Source organism: Paroedura picta, chromosome 2, assembly GCF_049243985.1.
Source record: "Paroedura picta isolate Pp20150507F chromosome 2, Ppicta_v3.0, whole genome shotgun sequence".
Classification (NCBI taxonomy): domain Eukaryota; kingdom Metazoa; phylum Chordata; class Lepidosauria; order Squamata; family Gekkonidae; genus Paroedura; species Paroedura picta.
Window position 1 is genome coordinate 153,221,824 of NC_135370.1, and position 25,842 is coordinate 153,247,665.

The 25,842-nt window shown below is 42.4% G+C and overlaps 1 protein-coding gene across 6 annotated transcripts in view; it reads right to left on the bottom strand.

Annotated features, from left to right (window-relative positions):
* The window catches only part of CEP128 (centrosomal protein 128), a 237,187-nt gene that overhangs the window by 7,055 nt on the left and 204,290 nt on the right, over positions 1-25,842 (bottom strand). For 5 of the 6 annotated variants that reach the window (XM_077323396.1, XM_077323398.1, XM_077323395.1 and 2 more), the window contains 3 exons: positions 7,196-7,273; positions 5,319-5,432; positions 3,520-3,622 (listed from right to left, as the gene is read on the bottom strand). In XM_077323396.1, coding sequence (XP_077179511.1) covers positions 3,520-3,622; positions 5,319-5,432; positions 7,196-7,273 — 295 coding nt within the window. Of the gene's footprint in view, positions 1-456; positions 2,997-3,519; positions 3,623-5,318; positions 5,433-7,195; positions 7,274-25,842 lie in introns of those variants that run through there. The other variant, XM_077323397.1, reaches the window with a different exon arrangement.

Sequence of the window (25,842 nt, forward strand, 5' to 3'; positions counted from 1 at the left end):
CATACAACCAGCTGGGAGACCTTGGGCTCGCCACAGCACTGAGAAAAGTGTTCTGACTAAGCAGCTATATCAGGGCTCTCTCAGCCTCACCTACCTCACAGGGTGTCTGTTGTGGGGAGAGGAAAGGGAAGGCGAATATAAGCCGCTTTGAGACTCCTTCAGGTAGAGAAAAGCGGCATATAAGAACCAACTCTAGAGCCTCGGTAAGGCAGCCATCTGAAAGCTTTGCCCATGAGGCTGGGAGTTCAATCCCAGCAGTCGGCTCAAGGTTGACTCAGCCTTCCATCCTTCCGAGGTCGGTAAAATGAGTACCCAGCTTGCTGGGGGGTAAACGGTAATGACTGGGGAAGGCACTGGCAAACCACCCCGTATTGAGTCTGCCATGAAAACGCTAGAGGGCGTCACCCCAAGGGTCAGACATGACTCGGTGCTTGCACAGGGGATACCTTTACCTTTACCTTTAAGAACCAACTCTTCTTCTTGCACCCCTCTGAGGTTTAAGGATGCCAACCTCCACGTGGGATCTGTGGATCCCTTGGAAGGACAGCTCATCTAAATGCAGTTAGGCTGAAGGGAAAGCTCTCCCCCCTCACATGCACCTCTTCAAAAGGAATGCACATGGCCACAGACACCCCTTGGCTAGCACAGTCTGTTGCTTGGCTGGTGATGTCTGCCTTTCTGAAGCCTGAGGCCTACTGCTGGCAACTGAAGAAATGGCTACTTTGGAAGATGGACAGAGCTGTTGTGCAAAAGTAACATTTGAGGGTTCCCGCACAGGTGGTTGTACAGATGAAACAGGAGGCAAAAGAACCCCCGCAACAGTTTGAGACTTCCTTCACAGCAGGCCTGAAGGGAAGAAGGGGGCGGAATCCTGAGCAAGAGCAGCAGTTGGCTCTGAGGGGGAATGGGAGAAGAACTATTACTCTTTGATAGACCTACTCTCCCTGAATTTATTTCTGAAGAAATTCTAAATTGTTAAAACACGAGTCAAAATACAAGTCAAACTACAGCTATGGCTGTAATCTTAATCTTAATGGTCATAATTTTAATTTTGCCAACAGCTTTTCAATGACCTGATCATTAAGAATCCTTGTCTTATCTGGGGTATGTGCATATTTGTGTAAAAGGTAAAGGTATACCCTGTGCAAGCACCGAGTCATGTCTGACCCTTGGGGTGACGCCCTCCAGCGTTTTCATTTGTGTATGTACGCAAATTAAATAGTTATGGCGGGGTCATACTATATCTTCTCTGGAGCTAATTGGGCCATGCCATGACATCAGGTAACTTTACTGGTACTTGGTGAGAGGCTTCCTGGGCAGGATGGGTCAGAACTCTGACTCTCAGTTGAGAGTCCACTTTTTCCGATCACTCCTTTCCTGGAGAAGCTGCTTGCTGTAGCCTGGCTGTGCTATAGTAAAGAAAGTCTGGTAGTAGAGTGCCAAAACACTGACTCCCAGCTGGGCATTGGCTTGGCCCACATTGCATAGATCTAACCATGCAGCCCCCAGGCTGTATGTGGTACATTCAATTTTATATTGTATGTATGTGAAGGGCAGAGGCTCATTTCTTTTGCTCAGACAAGTCATATTTTGGCTGTTGTGGGATTGGGGATGTTCAAAAATTCAAACTTCTATCTGCAGTCCCTTAAGTTGGGTCTCTAAACTCCCCCCCCCCCTGCAGGGGGGCTTCAGACAATCTGAGAAGCTAAGAAGTAATACTTCAAATACTTAGCCTTTGTACCGTACAAAGAAAGAACCAACGATAGTTGGTTGGAATTTTTTAAAAAAAGGAAATTCACATATATTATTTTTAGGTGCCTCTGTCAACTCACTTGTCACTTACACGTGGGTACAAATACCAATTACATCCTTCACCATTTTGGAAATCTAATTTGATTTAGTCTTGTTAAGTAGTGAGATGAAGCTTAAGTAAAGAAGCATTATTCCTGCGCAATGCCATTAATCATGATCTGAATAGCTGATAATTATCTTAGGACAAAGTAATCTATAATATCAAAGGCTATTATCAAGCAATGCATCCATTAAGTAATTGATTTATGTAAGAGTTTATTTTTTGTATTAGAAATGTATTATAAATAGCCGTCTTCAAACTGAAGCTAGATTTTAGTACAATCCACACAAGACAGTAATTAGATATTCCACCCTTATAAAACAAGATGGCTTTAGCTTGTTGTATTGCCTGAAAACCAGAGTGAGGGACGCTGACAAAATTGTGAATACATTCCCTCTAGAAATCTGTCACTGCCCAAAGATGACAGGTGAGATGGTTAGCAGCAGAATGAACACAATTGTACAATTTCACTTTATGCTATGCAGATTCTATTATGAACATACCCCAAGCAAAATGATTGTATTTGGTTTTGCTATTTATCACAGAAGAAATCACAGTCTTGCCAATTAGCCAATCTAATTAGCCAATCAGTTTCCTGCCGGTAGAATTTGGAATGAGTCAAACTGCTGCAAGAATTTTCCATTGATTGTCTGGAAGCTACCGTTGGTGCAGTATGCTGTGTCTAAAATTCTGATTGGCCTGGGTCATAGAGGCCATATCAAGCCAATATTGTTCCATGTACACTGACTCTAAATATACTTCTGGGCCCTATATGACTTTGGGGCAGGCATATTTTAAGGACTACCTAAGTACTATGTTTCTTACTAACTAAGAAACTACCTAACTACTATGGTCATATTGGTCAGATGTCTATGGCATCTAAGGCTAGATGAATGGCAACCCAAGAAAGGGCCTTCTTGGCCATAGCACCAAAATTATGGAATTCCCTCCCAAGGCAGATTTGACTATCCCCTTCTATTACTGTCTTCTGCTACTGGGAGAAAACGTACCTGTTTTGTCTGGCATTCCCTCACTGAGTCTCCTTGACCCGCCTTCCAACTCATATGTTTGTTTTAAATTGCTTTGTACATCTTTGTAGATGTTTATGGCTTGCTTTGATGTTATTGGTCACACCTTGGGAACCCTAAATTGGGTAGAAAAGTCACCCACATTTTTTTGTAATTCTACTGTGTGTTGGCTATTCTGGAAGGGTTGTTGTTCTGATTGAAGGAAAACAGGATAAAGTCGTGGCCTCCATTTGCAGGTCACTGGCAGGTGAGCTTCATGGAGGTCGCCCAAGGGAAGAGGCTGACTATGGCAAGACTGCCAAGCGATCAGGAACAAGTTGGCTCAGCATTTTTCCTTGACTATTAAATATATTTGCCATTGTCTCCCCTTTGGGATACCACTAGTTCCTTCCCTTCACTGACGCTTGACTGGCACCAGCATAATTTTAGTTCTGATAACCTTCATACACAAATGCATGTTCTGAGATTTACATTATTTCCTGGCAGGAATATGGGGTAACTAAATACATGAAGCTGAAAAGCGGCAAGGGCTCTGATTATTCTAACAATGGAAATCGGAAGGTTATTTCCATGTCACTTCACCGCAAAAGGACCCCTGGATGGCACTGTGGGGATCCCCAAACGAAGATGGCTACTTACATCCTGGAGAAGAAAGTAAGGAGCTGGACAAAAAGTTGGTGCTCATTCGCCACTTAGAAGATGCACTGTGTATGGCAGAAATATCAGCCTCGGTTTTCTTATCCTGCGAGAGGGAACGGAAATGCATCCTATGAAACAGCAGATTTTTATATATGGCCTTTTATCTTTCAGATTAAAAACAGCCTAAAGCCTGGGTTATATAATGCGGAAGAATGATTGTAAACTGATACAATCTGTTTCAGTCTTCAGAATGTAAATCTTGTAGTTAGCATTAAATCTGATTTCCTCTCCAGAGTCTATGTCCTTGTCAGCAGATTCTGGGAGAAGTCACCTTCTGTGCTCGCTGCTGCAAGTTTTGCAGCTTCTTCTTTCAGCACGTCGGTTCAGTGGGAATTATTCTCTTTTTTTTTGTTTGTACAGAGATTCTTAAAACAGGCAAACAGCACCTGGCAATGGGTGTTTATTGTGTTTGTTAAAGCACGAAATCTACCCATCCTGAAATAAAGTCAGCTCAAAACATCTATTTTAGACTAAATGGACCCCAAATGTGTCCTTATTGTCTGTTACCTGGATATTTATATCCCACCTTTCCAATTAAAGTGCCAAAGGGGATTTAAAAACCCAGTACATGTTCAACACTTTAACTAACCACCCAGGACCTGAAAAAAATTATGCTAAAATAATCAAGGAAGGCACAATGCAACAAGGGCAGCATTGCAGGTACTCCATGGTTTCTGGTTCCTCATCTTCCAAGCTGAAGCCTTTGACAGATCATACATGAAGCCAGAGCGTATTGGAATGCATCACATTTCATGGGTTGATGCCCACACATGGGCCATAATGGATAAGGATTGTGTCATAAATGTACATCCACGTTAGATATATTTTAGGACCTTTGCCTCCATGCTGATGGGAGTAAAGTGTTTCACAGCACTGTGCTTGACGCTGGAACCACCAGTGTCTAAGATGGAAGAGGAGGATGGAAAAAGCAATCTGACTGTGATAGTGGGTTGAAGTGCTCATTGTGATTGAAATAGTTTCAGGAAAGTAGCTGGGTTGGTCTTCTCATTTGCTTACGGATGTGTGGTGTAGTTAGCATGTATTAATCACAGCAAGTTTGAATACTGCAAGTTCATTTCCTAGTCTTTGGCATCTCTGATGAACACAGTAGGTTTCAGACTCACAAAGGGCATCTTTCATGCATTATGTCCCTTATGTGACATGCTCCATGAAACAGTATTTCCTCTTTTTAGGACTAGGCAAATTCATAGAGCCATAGATCTATTAATGCACAATAACTATGACAACTAAGAGGGAAACTGCGTCTAGAAGGGATATACTAGATGCTGGAGACAAACAACAGGAGATAGCTATCTTCATTTTATTCCATTTGTGAACTTCTTAGGACTAGCTGGCTTGTCACTGTCGAAGACAAAATATTTGGACTAAATGAACCTTTAGTCTGAAGCCCAATAAGGTTATTTTTGATGTCTAGTTTCCCATGTGTGGAACTGGCAACCTGCTGTATGTGACACTGTGTGTGTATGACGCACTGTCCCGTTCCAGCTGACTTATGATAACCCCATATGGTTTCCAAGGCAAGAGTCATTCAGTGTTGGCTTGCCTGCTTCTGCATTGCAACCTTGGTATTCCATGGTGGTCTCCCATCCAAATACTGACCTGATCCAACAAGATCAGGTTGGCCTGGGAAATCCAAGTAAGGACGATCATACACTATTACCAAACAAATGGAGAACATTGGATACAAAACAGGTTTTAAAGAGAGTGAGTAAACCTACCCTGAAGTCTTCAAGTCTGCGTTTTGAATCTTCCAAATGCTGCTGCAAGGAGCCCATGATTTCCTTATATTTAGCACATCTTTCTCCAGCAATTTCTGTCTGATCAGGAGAATTCTGAAAGCATAAAGTATATGTTCAGCATTAATGAAGCTGCCATTTTAACATCTATAGGACAAAACACTTGTCCTAGGAGAAGTAGGATATTGTAGCTGCCATAGAAGAAGAGTTGGTTCTTATATCTCACTTTACCCAAAGGAGTCTCAAAGCGGCTTACAATCGCCTTCCCTTTCCCTTCCACACAACAGACATCCTGTGATGTGGGTGAGGCTGAGAGAGCCCTGATATCACTGCTCAGTCAGAACAGCTTTATCAGTGCTGTGAGGAGCCCAAGGTCACCCAGCTGGCTGCATGTGGGGGAGTGTGGAATCAAACCCGGCTTGCCAGATTAGAAGTCTGCACTCCTAACCATTACACCAAACTGGCTCTCCCTAGTTGGGTATAGTTCCCTGTGGCATGTTCCTGCACTGGAAGACTGGCCAGTAGAGTGGCCATCTGACCATGCCATTTCTATGACAGCACTTAACACCGGGGTCATGCTACTTAAATGTTAACAATAGTAGCCATTCAGACTCAGTGCCTGTGATGAAGTGAGGCCTTACACATCAGTTATATTAATCTTCTTTACTCCCAAGCCCTCTAGCTTTGGCAAAATTTAAGCAAGCCATTAAAATATGGAATACTCAGTCTACTGTTTTAAAGTGGTGGGAGAAATCACTTTGTACTTCTGTGGATTGAACATAAACTGAGATCCTTCCTGGACTAACATTTTTTAAAAGAATCAGGCTAACAGTGAACTTATTCACCTGAGGCTTCAAATTGCTTGAGAAGAAGAGTTGGGTTTTATACCCTACTTTTCACTACACAGAGGAGTGTCAAAGAAGCTTACAATCACCTTTCCTTCCTCTCCCCACAACAGACACCCCGTGAAGTAGGGCAGCTGAGAGAGCTCTGTGAGAACAGCTCTGACAGGTCTGTCACTAGCCCAAGGTCATTCAGGTGGCTGCACATGGAGGAACAGGGAATCAAACCCGGCTTGCCAGACTAGAAGCTGTCATTCTTAACCACTACACCAAGCTGGTATTTTCATGGTTTAAAGCTTGTAACCCATGCCACGGGTGAGACATGGTGCCAATTAACAAAAGTGAATTAATGGCATAGCAGCATTCCTATACATTTTGCATGCTAAATGTCTGGCATGAATTCTGTACCCTGACATAAGAACGGGGATTTATCCGATGTAATAAGTAAATTTGCTATTCAAGTAGTTTGCAGTCTGCAGGTTTATCAATCAGTATCCTCAGCTGTGAATCCATGATTATTCAGTGTATCTTCACTTTGGAAGCAGTGCTCTGGGACTGCAAATGGCATTGTGTCTCAATAAACCAAACAAAATCTACCTCTTTTCAAATATTAGCACAACTAAGGGCTGATGCCACTTTAATAAGAAACAGCTTATCAAAATAGTCTGTATAGATCTAAAGCTCCCACAAAGAAAGGTATAATCCTCAGCTATTTACCTTAATTTTATTAAAATAACCATATGTTATCGGGTGGCTCTATATTATGAGTTAGGATTCAAGCCAGGAAGAGAGGACTCTTTTTGATTAGACTAAGGGGATGGGAATAGAAAAGGAGCTGATTAGATAGCAAACCCATTCATGGCACCATTGCATCATTTGTATGTATAATGGAAAAGAAAATAAGAAGATAGGTTAAAGTGTGATTATTTAGATTTTATGACCCCAACACATAGACTTCTCAGTGTGCAGAAGAATGCAAAGTATTCTAATGAAAGAGATATGGCAATGTATTCTCACTCCAAAATCTCTAAGATCTTCTAAAATGTTCAGTTTCTCCGGGACAGACTCTAGGTGATCTAAGGCCATCCGAGTACTCTGCAAGACACAAGAAAAAGTTTCAAAACTTGATATTTTAGTCTCAATTGTTTTTTTATAGTTATTCTTAAAACAACAATTAGTATGTGTAAGTGCGAAGTATATGCCATGTATGCAAATTCATATACAGTAAAATCAATGGGAATCATCTTGCTTAATCCAACATGCCAGATACTGAAGCTCATTACCCTTCTCCAGGTTCCAAAAGCGCTAGACAGGCTGAGGGGAAGGAGGCACCCAAGGGCGAGGTAAACTGAAATAGCAGGAGAGAAGGGAAAGACTAATGATGTAGAGCAGTGGTCCCCAACCTTTTTATCACCAGGGACCGGTCAACACTTGACAATTTTACCGAGGCCCAGGGGGAGGGTAGTCCTTTGCCGAGGGATGTCATCACTGCTACCTGAGCCCCTGCTCCACTTGCTTTCCCGCCGCCCGCTGGGGGGCCCTGCCAGCAGCAGCTGTGCAGTGCCACACCAAGGGGGAGCCCCAGCCATGGCGGTCGCTGGAGAGCACCAAAGGTGAGCCGGCGGCAGAGTGGCAGGGCAGCCCCTGAGGCAGGAGCCAGGGAGGAGGACGACTGATCTACGGACCGGTACTGATCCCCAGACCAGGGGTTGGGGACCACTGACGTAGAGTCATTAAAAAGTTAGGATTGTGGCAATTAAGCTCATAAAATGCAATTTGCAAGGTAAAACAAAGCTCTAAACTATGGATTCACTAAATATTCTCATATTTTGATGTTCACGTTGGATACAGCCAGATTCTCACCTTTCGTAAAATGAACATTGTTGGGATGTTGTTCGGAGCTCATTTTGATTCCCTGGCTTCTCTTTATTCTCAGCATTATATTTCTTTCTTTTTTTCACTCTCATGGCCCTCAGCCTTTCTTCACCCTCACTGTTCTGGGCCTCGCCCTGTTGATTTAAAGCTATTGCCTGTGGACATCGGTATGCTTTTGTTTATGAGCATCTGTGATGTTGTGGCAGACGTTTTATATCATTGACATAACATTAATGTGAGGGCAGCAAGGCTGTGGACCATGAGGGCAAAGAAGAAATGAACTGAATCAAAACAACACACGTGAGTCAAACACAGGTAAAGCAAAAAATAATAATTGGAAAATTAGACAGTAACAAGAACAAACATGAAAAGGGCTAACTAGCTTGGCTCAGTCATCCATTCAGTGGAATCACTTCTTCAAATAACTCTCAGACTCAAACACAGCAATATATATTTGAACTCATCCACTATTACAATACGGTTTATCTTCATGGTGACTGATTATGCACAGGGCGGAATGCCTGGGCTGGCGGCAACAGAGCTGTTGGGCTTATCCCAAATTATGCCCAATGTCGTCACCATCCCGGGTGCTGCCGAGCCCTGGCCCAACTCAGGCCCTCAAATGCCCCGTGGTAAGTGAATAAGGAGTCTTCCTTGTTCCCTGAAATGCTGCAGGTACCATCAGGGGTTAGGGCAGGCCAGCCCTGTGCTTAATCCAAGAGCCGGGCCAAAAAGCACCACATGCCCCTGCCAGCTCCCCCGCCGCCACCTAGGTGTGGGAGTGGCATCCCAAGACTTTTTTGAAATGAATTGACATGTAAAACTTAGAAACATTTCTTTAATCAGATAATCTGCTGTGGTCTGGTTGTTCTATTTCTTAGGGCTGGATTTAGACTGAATTAGAATTTGCTACTACCATTTTCCAATTCCTGCTGCAAATCCCTCATATTGTTCCTCAGGGCCCCCTGGTCCCCCAGGATCAGCATGTTGTGGAGATGAGTGGCATGCAAAATGTAGGTAGGCAAGAAAGTTCCACTCTACTGCTGAAAAATCCAACCCGTTATAATCAAAGCATTGTTATCAATGGTTAATTGTGACATATTCCTTCTTCCACTGCACATCTACATATGGTGCCTGATCTAGTACCAGGCCGGGGCATCCCTGGAGCATAATTTTGGGAGCTACACTAGACTTGAGTAGGAGAGGACAGGAGGGGAAGTTCTGTTTCAGAAGTGGGGTTCTGCTCATAGTTGATTGGATTCAACCCAAGCTGCATTAAATCTTGCTTACTCACAACCACGGTTTCATTTGCTGTTATCACAAGCTAACTGTCATGAATCCTGCCTGGCATTAACAGGGATAGCTTCTCCCTTCTATTCATGCTTCCACTCTCTTTTCTCAGTGACTTCATGAGCTGTACCTAAGTGCATACATATACAAAACTGAACTTTGAAGAGATTGAGCTAAAGTGGACTTGGAGGGGAGGAAATCTAATCAATGAAAACTCTGGTCCTTTCAGAAACTTTTAGGTTACAATAAAACAAATGACTATTTAACCAGCATTACCTCGAACATGAGCCTTTTAAATGTTATTTCCGATTCATCTTTCAAAATTGTCACAAATCACTGTGATTCCTTCAGCTAGAACTTAGTGATAACCTAAACATTGACGTATTCTGCTAATTCAGCAGCAAAAGCTTCCCTGCCCTTAATGAATGAATATAGATCCTAAATGGTGCAATCAGTTCTTTAGAACAAATCTATGTGCAACGGAAACAGAAGGAGCTTTTGAGAAAGATCAAGATACATAACTGCTCTAAGGTGGATCATTATCCCTAAAATGGCTGCAATCAATATATAGGCAAACACCTGCACAGAATTAAATAGGAAGGTATTTCAGTAAAGATTCGTATCCGATTTGCTGAAATTGATTGGAACGCTTGTAAGCAATATTCTGTATGGAGAAAGAACGTGATCTCCTTGCCATTTTCAGATCTAGGCCATTGCATTCACTATAGGATGGAACATGAACAGAAGATACTAAGGATGATGCAAATAAAATGTGATAGAAAGGACAAAGGGAAAAAACATAAACCACAATACTTAATCAACCAAATAAAATCAGTGAACTCATTATTCCAGATAAATCTGGTACTTGTTACTTTCAGGCTATTTCCCTGGGTTTTACATGATTATCAAAAACTATGCACACCGAAAACAGAAAAGAAAAAGAACCACCTTTTGACCCAAGGAGCATCTCCACTGGTAGGGCTCACCATCTGCTGATAAAACATGCAGCCCTTAAGGGGAAAACTCAGTGGTTAGATCTTCAATGTTTGAAAATAGGTTTGCTTCATTTATAGCCTGTCTTTCTCACTGAGACTTAGATCAGACTCAAGGAGCTCCAATAAAAAATGCAACAACAACTACAAGCACCGCCACAAACATTCACAAGCGTGTCAATACCAAAAGAAGTGCCCTGTTGGACCTTAGCATCAGTTCATCAAGACCAGCATCCTTTTTCACAGAGCTGCCAACCAGGTGTCCTGAAGGGCCAACAATAGGCACACATTCCAAGGATTTCTTCTAAGACTTTCCCTCCCAGAACTACTGGTCAGATGTTGGAAGGCCATGGCTGTTGGTGGTCTCACAAAGCCACAAGCTACCTGGGAGTGGTAGCCACAAGCTACCTCCAAGCTGAGCATGCCATTAAGATTCGACCCTCAAGACCCCTTAAGGAGGTCCCCCACCAGGGGAGGTAAGCATGCAGGCACAGCCTCTTTCCCAAATGGATCTGGCCCAATGTCTAAAACCACCACAAGAACTGAACAGGAACTACCTACTCACACAAAAACTCCTACCACTGCAGCCAACAAAGAAGTTTGTCCTGTACACTGTGAAGTCCTCATTCCAGCAGGACAAATGTACCTCATTAGTCCTGTAAAGGGGAGCCAGCTTTAAGGAAATGTCCAAGTGGTGAATGACAGAGCCACCAGGAGTCCACAAAATGGCCCACAGCCTTGCGCACATTCTTTTTTGCAGAGTCTACCTTGTCAGAACTGACATCACCCCTCCAGGCTCTCTTCTTGAGCAGTTCATGAATAAATGCACGTGGGGCACATGTGAACACAGGATTTGCAGATTGGTCACCACAGTCAACAAAAGGTCAATCACTTACTTGGTTTGATTCCCTGGTCCTCCTCCACATGCAGCCAGCTGGGTGACCTTGGGCCGCCACAGCACTGATAAAGCTGTTCTGACCGAGCAGGAACATCAGGGCTCGCTCAGCCTCACCTACCTCACAGGGTGCATGTCGTTGGGGGAGGAAAGGGAAGGCAGTTGTAAGCTGCTCTGAGATTCCTTCTGGTAGAGAAAAGTGGCATAAAAGATCCAACTCTTCTTCTTCTTGGGCAGGTAATTTATTTTCTCCAAACTGGATTACAATGGCATCCAGGGAGCCAGAACAGGAGACAGCTTGCAATATGGTTGGCAAGAAGGCAGCCCAGCGCATTTCTGTTTGTCCCACTCCAGCTATCTGTAAATTGTCTTCCATCCTCAAGATGCAGTCTACGGGGTTCCCATAGACCCAAAGAAAATCACAGTGGGAGTCAGACGCCCCTGGTCCCAGCAAATGTGGCCATCTTCCACCTGGCATTTCCAATCATGCGGCTGTAAAACAGTCACCTCAGCCTTGAGGTAATTATAGCCTGGGTCTACCTGGCCAGGTCTGCTGAGCCAAGGGAAGCAAGTCAATTTCCAGCCTAAATAAAGCAGGGAGAATAGCTTTATTGCAGCGGCTCCACTTATTCTATTAAAACATTTCTATCCTACTTTCCCTTGGGGTTCAAGGCAGCTTTGCAATAGTTCCCAACAGCGATGGGGGTATTCACTGCAATGGCCACTTCTTCTGTCACTAGAACGTCCACCTTGAAAGATGGTGCCAGCGGCAGTGCTAGTGACAGAGGAAGCAAGCACCTCAGCAGAGGAAAGCCTCTGAGGCAGCCAGAGAGAAGAATGAGGGCAGAAATGGCATAGGACGCAGGCCAAAAAAGTTTTTGGCAAAGAAGCGTGTGCCGTGCGTGGGTATGTGTTTGAGTCTGGCTAATACAGAAATAGGGCAAACAATTAAAATTAATCAGCACGCATAATTTGCTTCTTATTTCCACGGTGAAAATATTAGGCGGTTTGGCCTCCTGCTTATTAGAAAAGAAACAACCACCGCCTTGCTGCAAGTCGTAATAACATCCAAGTGGTCAGATAAGAGTTCGCCCATGAGGTCCTTCTACAACTTTTCTTGTACATGCTACAAATTGCTTGGAGGTGCCCGTCAGAGCTTCTCCCTCATTAAATTGCCCACTACTGTGCCTCTCCCACAAAGAAGCAGTACTCATTTATAGTGGCCTTATGTTCATCAAAGCCTTGATTTTCCACTCCATTAATTTATGATGAGCTGAGTGGTTTGCTGCTTCTTCCCAGCATCATCTGTGACCCTAGTCTTCATAAGGGCTCAAAAGGCTGAGGGATCACTGAACAGGACACCTGTTTCTTACTGAGCATCTCTCTGTGGCCTTCAGTGAGAGAAAAGCTAACCGTGCACGGGGGGGGATACTCAATTCACTCGCTCAGGGATCATTGTAAGGAGACAATGAGTTTCGGGAACACTGCCACATGAAAAGAACTCTAGGGCTATTGGCTTTGAACACAATAAGCCCTACTTTACACTAAACTTTTTTTTTTCTCCAGCAGGCACTCCTTAAATCTACCAAAGTCAGACACGTAAAAACATATTTTAAAAGGCCAGATATCAAATGGATTTTTAAAAAATTGTCTAAGGACATTTATTTATTAATTTATGGATTTATATCCTGCCACTCGAGAAAGAGTTGTAGCAGCTTACAATCATAAAATCATAAAAGACCAATAAAATACCTATAGCCCCCCCCAACACCCCCCCCAAAACTGGCAGCTAAATACCCTCTACCTCCCGAGCAGACTGGCCTAAGGGTGAGGCACATAGATGTAAATACCCAGCCTGAGGAGGGGGCATGTTGATTTAACATTTTCTGACACAAAGAGATGGCAGCTGGTATTCTGGATTACAAACAAATGGACAAATTCAAATTTCATACGTGTACCCAACCTGCCTGTACAACTTCCATACACTTCCCTGGCATTATATTAATGTGGAACTTTCTGTTGCATAATAAGTGACCAGAAATATGTTTAACAGCTGCATTCTGTTTCTATGCACAACATATAGTGGAGGTTTTATGTGCAGGCTGGCAAAAAGTATGCCTGAAATACAAAAGTTTGAAACCCCCCATTAAGGACTTAACAAGGACCTCGGGATTCCTCACCCATGACAGGTGAAAACTAGCTTAGCAAAACTAGTTTTAGTATGTTATCACTGCTTTTGGGAATGGTCTCTTCTTCTGGATTACATTTCCTTTTCACACAAGCACATCCCAACATGTACCTCCTACATTTCATTGTCCTTTTGACTCTCCTGGTTACAACTGTCTTTTCACAGCCTTTTAAACATGCCTGCCTAATGAGGATCAACCCATGCCTCTGAGGAAGAATGCTCTAGTCCAGGGGTAGTCAACCTGTGGTCCTCCAGATGTCCATGGACTACAATTCCCATGAGCCCCTGCCAGCAAACGCTGGCAGGGGCTCATGGGAATTGTAGTCCATGGACATTTGGAGGACCGCAGGTTGACTACCCCTGCTCTAGTCCACAAAAGTGTATGCTAGAATAAAAATGAGCCTGTCTCTAAGGCGCAACAAGACTGCTGTTTACTCATGCCAAAAGCTCACTCTGTACCAGTAAACTGTTGTGGAAAAGATCCATGAACTCTCTCAGCATCTCCTGATGAGACATCTGTACATCACAATGTCTAAACACAGTGTTGGGGATAAAATTTCTCCCTCTCTGAGAGGATCAAAAACCCAGGCATGGGAAGAGAGATGACAGCATTTTGCTTGCATAAAGAGGCAAAAGGATGGAAGAAGATGAGTCAAGGAAAGGAGAGAAAAAAGTAGCATGATTAGCCGATCCATGGAAGTGATGCAGCAATACCTGAATAACACACACGGCTATCTCCTTAATATGGATCAAGTGCCATATTTGTATCATTAATGACTCTTCTCTGTTAAAAGAGAGAGGTTTAGCCACACAGAACAAAATGCTAAAAAGAGAGGTGGGAAACACCTGACACAGAGGGCAATTAAGTCCTGCTAATTATTTCCCAGAAACTGCAAATGATGTGCCATAATGCATACACTAATCCTGAAGACAGCAATCAAGTCTGCCTGCTCATTATTTAACAGGGAACAAAGGGCATTGATACACTGCTCTGATGAAGCTGATAAGGTAGGGGGACTCCAGTTGCACCAGTTAGAAGCCCCCTTCATAGTAATTTACTTAAAAGCACCCAGCTCCATCATGGAACAAATGCTATTAATCTCCTTGTGTTTTCTTAACATAAAAGATTATGTACTCTCTAAGAGGTGTTCTAGTGTTCTCTGAGAGAATGATAAAACAAATTACTCATTTTCCATGACTTCATATAAACACTTTGATGTTTAAAGAGCATGCGAACAGTTAATCTCCTTTATATTGATGCATTTGCAGTGATAGGCAGTTTTGGGCTGTCCCGAGGGTCAGGCCTAAATCAAAGTCAGATGCTGCACTTTATTTTTAGTCCCGAAACCACAGTGATAAACACAAAAATAAAACAACTTGGGCTTGTCTATGTTATTCCTATGGTTTGGTTTTATATTTAATACATTGGAAATGCACTCACAGTGGAAACAAACAACTCCAGTGTCTTGAGCAAGGACTGAATCCATGGGCCGAGCTAGGTACAAGTGACTGTCTGTAGACTGCAAGTATTTTTAAAAATTAAAGATGACTTAGGAACCAGCTAAGAAATCCCCAGCGTATAATCCATAAGATGATGAAATGTACCCATAATTTAAAGTGACAGTAATGCATCTGAGCAGACAGTTACTTACAACTAGGCTAAGAAATGTAATGTTAAAGGTGACCCGACATGGATATTTTTCAAATGGGCTATGAGTTAAACTATGCATCAAACATAAGACGGTGTGTGACATGTAAAATGTCCAGTGTCCCTATGACTTCTCAAAAAGTTCCTTCCAGAAACTGCTGACTATCCTCTGCCAAAGCATAAGAGCAGATGGCAGCATTCTTTACACAGTTATTGGCACGGCCAAATGCCAGAAGCCTAGTGGAAACCAGCAAGTATCTACTTAGAAGTAAAAATAAAAAAAAACCTTCTTTAACTTCCCAAATGTTACCAAATTACTACCCCACTACCTTACAAACTACAAGAGAGAATAAGAAGAGACTTGCTGGATCAGATCAAGGAAGGGTCCATGTAGTCCCGAACTGTAATCTCAGCTGTGGCTAGGAAGAACTAGTGATCCTCAATAAAACATCTTACCAGAGTAGAGAATCACTGCAAGGCTAATTAGTACACCAAGGTAGTCACTTCTTTGGGCCCAACAACTTTCAGCATTGGACTGTACTGGGAAACACAGGTGTCTGCCCTCAAATTTGATACAGTTTTGTTGCTGGAAATTACTAGAAACTAGGTTGGAGAGATGCACCTCAGACCAATAGTTCCAGAATTTTAACCCTCCAATATGACTGGAAACTATACTGTGTATGCACAAGGAATACACTAAATGAAGGGTATTTTATTTAATTTATTTATTTGTTAAATTTATATGCCACCATTCCTGGCCAGCCAACTCATGGCATCTCACTACAGTAATGATTTGTAACAATAAAATAAAAATAAGCAATAAACATAAAAAACCCATTCCCAATCCTCATATCTACCATAAATTCAGGAAAGATCCTATGGTGGATAGGGGATATAGATCTTTTCTCAGTCTGGCCTCAAACAAACATCTGGTGGAAGAGCTCTGTCTTTATTTTATTTACTTATTTTATTTTATTTATTTAGATTTTTATACCGCTCTTCCCTATGGCTCTGGGCGGTTTACATAAAACATTTTGGAACATTTACATGGAACAGTATCAATATCAATATAACAATATCCTTATCCATGATTCCTCTCTATATTTGTGAAACAGCCTGGGAGGTGGGATGTGTCCAGCTGTCCAAGTTGGAATAGGGCAGCTCCCGCCCTCCATCACTGGACTCTAGCCTCTTTGCTCTCAGATGGACCTCAGTGCCTGGAGCCAGCAGCAGGTAAGGGGAGAGGGCCCTGGGCAAACGGTCGTGGTGGAGGGCTTGCTAACAAGGGCCTCTTGGTCCACTTGATCCATCTGCGAGCTGCTCTGGAGTCCGAGCGGCCCAAAGCCACCTTAAGCTGCCTAGCCAGAGGCCAGGGGTGGGGGTCCTTTCAAGGCCTGTTCTTAGGAACAGGCTTTGAAGCTAGTAACAATATAATAACAATAACATACCAACGAGAACTAGAACAGCATTTCAGCAACAATAATTTGCAGGCTCTGTGGAACTGAGTCAGTTCCGTCAGGACCCTCAGCTCTTCCAGGGACTCATTCCACCAGGTAGGCCAAAAAGGCCCTGGTCAAGGCCAAGCAAGCTTCATGTGGGCCAGGAATCTTCACCCTATTTGCACTCGCAGGGGCACAGGGAGTTAGATGACCTCTCAAATACATTGGATCCAGACCACAGATTGCCTTATAGGTCCACACCAAAACCTTGAATTTGATCCAGTAAACAACTGGCAACCAATGCAGCTGCCTCAGCGCTGACTGGATGTGGGATCTCCAAGATGTTCTGGTAAGAGCCCTAGCTGCTCCATTTTTACCAACTGCAAAACTGAGCCACTGAATAAGACAAGCCTTGCTACTTTCGTTTTACTATGTTTTCTTTTTATAAAGAAACAAAAGGATTAGGACTGGTACAATTCTTACAAGCAGACAGCAAGTAGCAATTGTGGGGTTTTTTTTACTGTGGCCTAAACTGAATGTCCTACTAGACCTAATCATATTTGTTTAACCCTACACTTTGGAGTGGCTGGGAAGGAAAGGACCAGAAGAAGTATGTCTCCCCTGCCTGGATGATGTGCAGCTGGAAGCAGCACACACACAGCAGAACTTGGAGGTGATATTCGACGCCTCCCTTATCATGGACATACATTACTAAGATAGCTCGGCAGGCAGTTTTCCACCTATGCCTGGTGAAGCTACTAGTGCCCTATGGCCCCAGTGAATAAGACAAGCCGTGTTACTTTCATTAAACTACGTTTTCCTTTTATAAAGAAACAAGTGATTCATGCAACTGTCACCTCCAGGCTAATCTTCTGTAACTACGTGAACCTAGGCCTTGATCTGGAAACTACAGCGTTTCCACGTCCTGATGGTTCGGGTCCTTACAAGGACTCCATTGATAGCACATATTTGACCAGTCCTCCAGAAGCTGCACTGGCTACCGGTTGAATTCTTGATCAAGTTTAAGGTATTGGCTCTGACCTTGAAGGCCTTAACATGGTCTGGGAACCGAGTACCTGAGGGACTGCCTCTCCAAGTGTGTCCCCCCTGTAATCCAGCATATTTATTTTACATATTCATTTTTGGGGACCAAGTAAAACTTTGGTTCACGCTTCATTATGCCCCCCACCATAGGCCTAGTTCTGAAGTGTCTTTAAAACTATTCCTTCCAATTAATGTGGAACTGGTTTATCCTTGGAATTCACTGGCAGATGAGCTCAACAACTAGTTTGTCCTGGGATGAACTTTTGAAGAAAAGTAGTTATCTCCAGCTTTTGCCAATTAGCATCTGCCTTGCTAGATGTGAAGGCTTCACCCTCTTGTTACAGCAGGTCAACCAAGGTCAGATTGGTAACTCCTGAAGATTGGTTCCTGATTGGATATTATAATCTAGTTTCAAAAGCTCTAATTGGCAATCAGTTAAATTAATACAACAGACATTTTGATTGGGCCTCTGAGTATGTCCCATATGGGTGAATGTCCATACATTATCCTCTGCTGCTAAAGTTCTCCTCTCCTCTGTGTTACCCTTACAACAATCCTGTGAGGGAGAGGTTAGGCCAAGAGTGTATGACTGCAACTTCCCTGACAGAATGGGGATTTGAACCTGGGTCTCCCAGCTACTAGTCCAGTATTCTAACCACTATGCTATGCTGGCTTTAAGATAAACAAGATTACATTTTAATTTAATTAATTATCCTTGGTATTTTGTTTACCTGTGTACTGAGCATGATTTTTGTACACTGCCCTGACCTGGCTTGATGGGAGGGGAGTTTATAATTGGACCAAATAAATAAAATAAATAAGAGGAAGAATGCAGAAAAAGGGATAACAGATCAGCTAAGTATAGTACAATACAGATATTATTTGCAAGAATTTTGAAAACTCTAGGAGCATTCTGATTTACCAGAATATTCTTCTCCTAACCTGAAAGTCACCTTTCTTCAACAAAATGTCAAGGGGAGGTTCCAAGGCGAAACTCCTGGATCAGAAGACATCAATGGGTTTCATTGCATTAACCTGGAGTTATCAAGTTTCATTACATTAACTCTTCTCCAACAGAACATTTCAAATGAATCAGTTTCCTTCCTCTCCGTTTTCTTCATTGTCCAGTTTTCACATCCATACACAGTGAAGGGGAATACCACAGTATGAGTTATCATATTCTTGGTGTTCAGAGACACTTTTTTACACTTAGGTATCTTTTCCTTTACGGGTGCCCTTCGGAGTCTCATTCACCTTCTCAGTTCTTGGTTTCTGTCTGCCATTCAGCTTTCTGCTGCCTGGGAAGGGTCAAGGGGGAGGGAAGGGAGGGAGACCACTTCTTCAAAAGGCCTCCTGAGCCTTGGAAGGGACTCAGAACTCAATGTAGCTTCTAATTATCTGGACAAACTCCACTCAACTGTAGATGGAGACCAAAAACATGGCCTTCTCCAATGGCAAAAGAGGAAATGAAGGTAGGGGATGTTGCTGCATCGGAACAACTGTCCCTGACCAGGAACAAACATCTGGTGCACAGCACCCCCTGGAGGCTTTTAACTGTAAAGACCTAACTGATGGCAGTCTTGTTCGTGTGCAGTTCCCCCCTTCGGGAAAGAAAGAATTAAAAATTATTCCATCACGCTGTTCTGTTCTCCAAAGCACTGGATTCCTCCCTCTATTTCTCGGTTGTGCAGTGCGAGGGTTTCTTGGAGGTACTAAGAAAATATTACATTATAATATTACACACCAGTTCAAATACTTTGGATAGTTCAAGAGTACTCTTAAGAAAGGAATTTATGATATTCTCCAGAGCAGGATCTCATTTTCATATCCTTAAAGCTTTACCATAAATAGACAAAGAGATAAATTGTGGAATGGGAAATATATTTCTCTGGAGATATGTATTATTGGAATAAATATATGAACAGATGTCCAACTGCAAAATCTCCAATCCGGTATAAATCCTTCAGTCTTTTAAATTAATCTGAGTGACTTCTTTCTTCTGGGAACAACATGAGTTGTTCACATACAAATGTTTGGTAATGAATACATCTTATATGGGAGGAAAAAACCCTGCAGAAAAGATACCACTGTTTTTTTCAAAATTTTCACCTGTAATAAATTAAGTCCTGGAGAATGTGATCAGAACTTTTATGCCCAAAGAAAAAATTAGTGATGATGGCTTGTTTTTCAAAGACCTCTCCTAATAAAGAAATTTGAAGTTCCCATCAGATAATTATTGGTATCCGTAGTCTAGAGATCTAGGCATGATTCAGTCTGCAGAACAAGTCACTTAACAGGTATATCCCTCAATGCCTTATTGCCCTTTGGAAATTGATATGTTCAGAGGTTCACAAGCTAAAACACAACAAAGCCATAAAAACAAAAATACTAAATAATATCAGTCATAAAACAAGTCATAAAATAAACCAAGATTATGCCAGAGACATGAAAACACAATAAAACATTCAGCTGATTAAAATGGTATCTATTTAACAGCTTTTATTAGCAGGCCATAATAGTTATTGTTAACAAGAAGCAATCCTTTAATTAAACTGTTTTGGCCTGGCTCCTAAAGGGCAGTAAACTAGGTGTAAGGTGAGCCGCAAGACACAAAGCATTTCAAAGGTGAGGTGCTACCACTGAAAAAGCTCTGACTCTGGTTGTCACTCACATGACTTCCTCAGGTGGAGAGGGGAAGCAAAGAAAATATGGCTTGTGAAAAAGATCTTAACCAAAGGCACAGACTGGAAAGCAAAATGCAGTCTTTTACATATCCAAGTCCCAAGCCATTTAAAGGCTGAGTCCAGAAATGAAGTGGTAACCAATGCAGCTCTTTTATTACATGAAAGATATGAGTCCTGACAATAGATTGGTCCTTCCATTTAGAACCAATCAAAATTTCCAGATTGCTTTCACAGGGAGTCCCTACATAATGCACAATAAATAAACCTGGATGAGAGCATGGATCAGAGTAGTCAGATCACACCTTTAAAGTAACTGCCACAAATGGGAGCATCAGCCAAAGCTGATAAAAGCTGCAGTGTGTAAACAAAGTGATCGGAGGTCCAATCACAGCACCTCCAAACTATGAACATGCTTCTTCAGGGTGAGTAAAGTCCCCTCCAGAACAGGATGACTCCTCAGCCTTTGAGTAGCTTGGTTGTTGAAATATTAGGATGTTACTGATTTTCTTCATTTACGAAGAAAATGCCAAAAGAGACATAATAATGGGAAGGCCTTTCCTGGGAGTAACTCAGTTGGGTTTTGGTGAAACAGTAATTCTTGATCCACTGATAATGTTATTAAATTGAAACTGACAATTATTTTACGTTAGAGAAGATGGAATTAGTAAGAAGCAGCAAAAGTATACTTGACTCAGATACAATGCCTCCTGCCTCCAGTCATCTGTGAAAAATCAGGGGTGTAAAAATGTACCAACTGACAGAGATATGCAGATATATTAGTGGCTGTATATCACCAGAATTTATGAGAGAAATAGAAAGTGCTTATTAATTACGGGAATGCATACTGTAAACAACCGCTGCATGACATATTTTCCTCATGTCTGTTATATATGTGCCCATTAACTATTGGAATACATTATTAACATTGGTGCTGAAAAGACATTTTTACAATTAATATATCTCATATATTGGAGAAGGAGAAGGAAAAGTTATTTCTTTTCTCTACCAGAAGGAGTCTCAAGGTGGCTTACAATCACCTCCCTTTCCTCTCCCCACAGCAGACACCCTGTGAGGTAGGTGAGGCTGAGAGAGCCCTGATATCACTGCTCGCTAAGAACAGCTTTATCAGTGCTGTGGCAAGTCCAAGGTCACCCAGTGGGCTGCATGTGGAGGAACAGGAATCAAATCTGGTTCGCCAGATTAGAAGTCTGCACTCCTAACCACTAAAACAAGCATACAACAAAATGAAAATCAGCCTTTCCACCTCCTGAATGTGCTTAGGAATGTACTTACAGAGAAGTTTAAAATGGACATGACCTATAGCAATGTCAAACCGCCAGTGTACTATCTGGTTAATGTGGCAAATCCTTGAGCTAGCCAAATGATTTCAGTGTGATTGGGTAATTAATTCATGTTATGTTTTTTGTTCATAGTACACAAACTAAGAGACACTACCTGCCAAAGGCAGAAGAGAGGGAAGAGATAAGAACAAAGTTGTGTGCAGTAAGCAGTTCCATCCAAAGGAGAACATAGAGTACTTGCAGCATTGCATAAAGATTCCTCTCAAACGAACTAAAACCCCACTAATCAACTCTTTGACAGCGGTCGAATAGACAAGTCAGGTCGGAGCGGGGGAATACTGTGCCTGCTAAACTGATTATTGATGGAACTTTCCTTTTTTGAAAGGTGGCACCTCTCCAGCTGTTGGACACAGAGGAAGAACTGTGTACAAAGGATTCAATTGTAAGCATATTTCCTTATTCTGCTAGGCATGTGAGCAGGGAAATTTAGGAATATTTCTTGTAGCAGGATCCAGAATGGGGAGAACTCAGAAGACAGACCAGTGGATGACCCGAATTTTGACAGCAGGCCTCTAGCAAGAAGTGGGAAGGGCAGTGCAGATGGATAAAAACTAGATGAAAAAGGTATGCCATGGCAGGAATCTGAGATTCATCAGAAATCTAAGACAAGGGGGAGTAAGTCCATTAAGGGCCTAAAAGAGAACTTTCAGGAAATCGAAGAAGAGATGCAGGTGAGTGAATGAGTGTGGAGAGAGCAGAGGGAAGGCAGCAATTTAATGAATTCCTGTCAGAAGAATTTGGTATATGGATACATGGATCGGGGCAACTTTCATTTTGCCTTGCAAAGTGGTTGTATGCATCAGCCATAGGCACAAATAGAGTAAAAAATAATAAACACTGTCTTATGAACATAGCCCTTTTACTGAGGATTAAACCCCTAGGAATTTTAAAACAAACGTTAGTTGGCATCGGAATCTAAGAAAGAAAAGAATTAAAAGCCAAAATAACTGAACTTTCAGTCTAGACTCCAGATGTCTTTGGATGGGATAAAAACACATTTTCATAATATTAAAAGTATGCCTCTTTTTTTCAAGTGTGCTTCACCCCACTTCACATTCATGCTCATACAAACTCCCCTGCGGTAAACACAGTAGTTTATTTAAACAGAAAAAATAAAGTTCGATCGCAGAAAAGATGGAAGCAATCATAATACTGCCTTGAATTGTCAGTTATCAGTTGATTATCGACTGCGTCATGGACCTCTTTGCAGCATTTTTTCCCCAACAAATCCATGTAGCCTATTGTAGGATGGAGGAACAAAGTTTGAAGCCTTCCTCCATAAACATATGGAGCAGAAGTCCATCTGTGACTGTAAGCCGCAAAGTATAAAGGCAAGGCTATGTCTGGGGCACTGATGCTCTTCAATCTTAGTGCTTGGGATGGGGCAACAATAGGCGGGGGGGGGGCTTCTGGAGTACCGGCCCCACTGATGGACCACCTGAGGGCACCTGGGTGTGACTAAGAATGTTGGACCAGATGGGCCATTGGCCTGATCCAAAATCGCTTCTCTTATGTTTTTATGTTCTCCAGCCTAAAGAAGCTTTCCTCCAAACTAAATAAGGAACCTTCTTCTAAACAGGGTTCTCCTATTGATGGAAGAGCCACTTAAATTGTAGGAGAACTCCTTAGCCTGGAAGAAGACTTCAAATGTTCACTGAAAAGGTAGGATACATGTGTTAGGATACAAACTGTTAGCCCAGTTCAGTTTCTACTACAATCAATGCAAATATGATTGATTAGGTCTATACAGTCCTGTATATGACTCACCTGAATCACAGGACCTTCATACAGGCTTAAGAAAAATTGCCACAACACAGGACTCCAGAGAAGGAAAGGTTATTTAAGTCATAAGATCAACAAGAGGCCATATTTTGAGGGGAGGCAAAACAAGAACTGGAAAGAATGTTCGTGTTTTTTCATAAGTAATTTCCATGAATGTGCCGAAAAATTATAAGCCTTCATTTGCATTTTGCCACTTTTGGAACTCAGCAATATTTTATTAAAGGTAAAGGTATCCCCTGTGCAAGCACCAAGTCATGTCTGACCCTTGGGGTGACGCCCTCTAGCATTTTTTTTGGCAGACTCAATACAGGGTGGTTTGCCATTCCCTTCCCCAGTCATTACCGTTTTACCCCCCAGCAAGCTGGGTACTCATTTTACCAATCTCGGAAGTATGGAAGGTTGAGTCAACATCAAGCCAGCTGCTGGGATCGAACTCCCAGCCTCATGGGTAGAGCTTCAGACAGCATGTTGGCTGCCTTACCACCCTGCACCACATATTTTATTAGGGAATGACAAAGCATGAGAAAAAAGGATTACATGAGCAAACTCAGAAGGTAAAGTAAAAGGATAAAAAATTACAGCATAGATAAAACAAGCATACAAGTTTAACTGCCATGATTTGTTAAAAGGTCTCACAGCAAATCATTGCAGATTAAGAAGACGATCAATTCCTAATTAGGACTTACTAGTACTACTCCCCACCTTAGCCTGTGCACACTCCTTATTCTCATGTATGATCTGTCACCATCTAATAACATGTATGCCTTTTTATTTTAGTACTATGTACTTAAAATCCTGAAAATGTAACAACCAGGAGAAAATATCCAAATACATTTATTAGTTAATTTTAGAATGAGTGTGCTTAAAAGCATGTTTGTGGGTTGGTTTCTTAAAATACTGCACTAGACACAACATATAAATGGCCACATGCATAGCTCAGTGGCAGCTTCTGCTCCCTAAATATGCAAATCTGAAGAAAAACAACTATTTCTTATACAAAGAGTACAACATTCTTGAAAAAAGCTGAAAGGACTATACTCAGAACCTTCCTTAAATCACACATAGACCATTTATGCACTGGGAACTTCACTGCCCCAGCTCCCATGCAGGAGCACAAATTGGGAGCAGATGAGGCACACTGGGCCAAATGCTCCCTCATGTGGGTGCAAAAAGAGGTGAGGCAACCTGCCACGACTAAAACTCCAGCCTGCAGCCCACCATGAAACCTCCAGTGCATAAATGGTCATAGAGAGTAAGCTATGCATGTCATATCCTTTTTTTCCTCTGCCAGAGGCTACTGTATGCAGGCCTGCAGATTTCCTGTTAGATTGAGAAATGAAGAATGGCAGCCACCAAAATTACAGTTCCTCACAATGAAGATCTGCACTCATACTTCTATTTTCCTTGGAGCAAAGCCAGGATCATTTCTGTAATTAAAGTTTTGTAACCTGCTTTATTCCTCTACAATTTGTAAAACATACTCAGATTATCTTTTTCAATATCAAAGAATATAATTTTACCTGGAGATAGCACTGTGACTTGGAAAGCAGTCAGAGCAAGATCATAAAAGTAGGTGACAAGACCATAAAAGTAGGTGGCACAACCAGAGTGACAACTTCTGAGAAGCACCAAATTTTACACTTACATTCTGATCCTGCTTCCTAGAAGCTCCTATGGTGTCTATAATTTGAATAGTCTATTTCTTTGAATTGCCACTGCTCAATCTCCAGACGGTGAGGCTTAGCAACTTGGGCTGTGGGTGGAAGAGGACCGCTGATAAAGGTCCTTCCTGCTTGGAAGGTACAACAGTTCCCAGGAGGAAAGTCACATTAAACCTTGGAGCCATGATCTTCATGGTCTGAACACAGCTACCAACACTGCTTCTGCCCTTAGATATATATAACATCTTCTTGTGCCCTCTTGCCCATATGGTCCAGAGATTTGAACTTGGATGTCATCAATATTTTGTTACCTAAATTGCGCATGTCAAGGATACGTGTGAAGTAGGGAATGACTAAAGAGATCGCTAAGAAGCCTGCAGGCAAACTTGACTTGCCAGCCGCTTGATCAGTAATACAATGGGGGCGGGGGGAGGAATGCATGACATGTTGTGGCTGCAGCTGTTATGTCGAATCTGTAGCTTAGGTCAAGCTGGAGAGCAAATGGAGTCTGGCCAAGCTTGGTCTTGGCAGACCATGGAAGCACAGTGTCTGGCTTTAGCATAAGCCTAGATGAATGAAGGGTGCTGGGCACAATGTGCCAATCCATTGATGTGGGGTTCTGCCACACATAACAATGCAGATGACACCCAACTCTATTTCTTGGTGGATGGCTGCCTGGATTCACCCCTGGAAACATTTGCAAGTTGTTTGGAAATAGTGGTGGCTTGGATCAAGCAGAGCTGCCTGAAACTTAACCCCACCAAGACAGAGATCCTGCGGCTAGGTAGGAAAGGACAGGGAGATG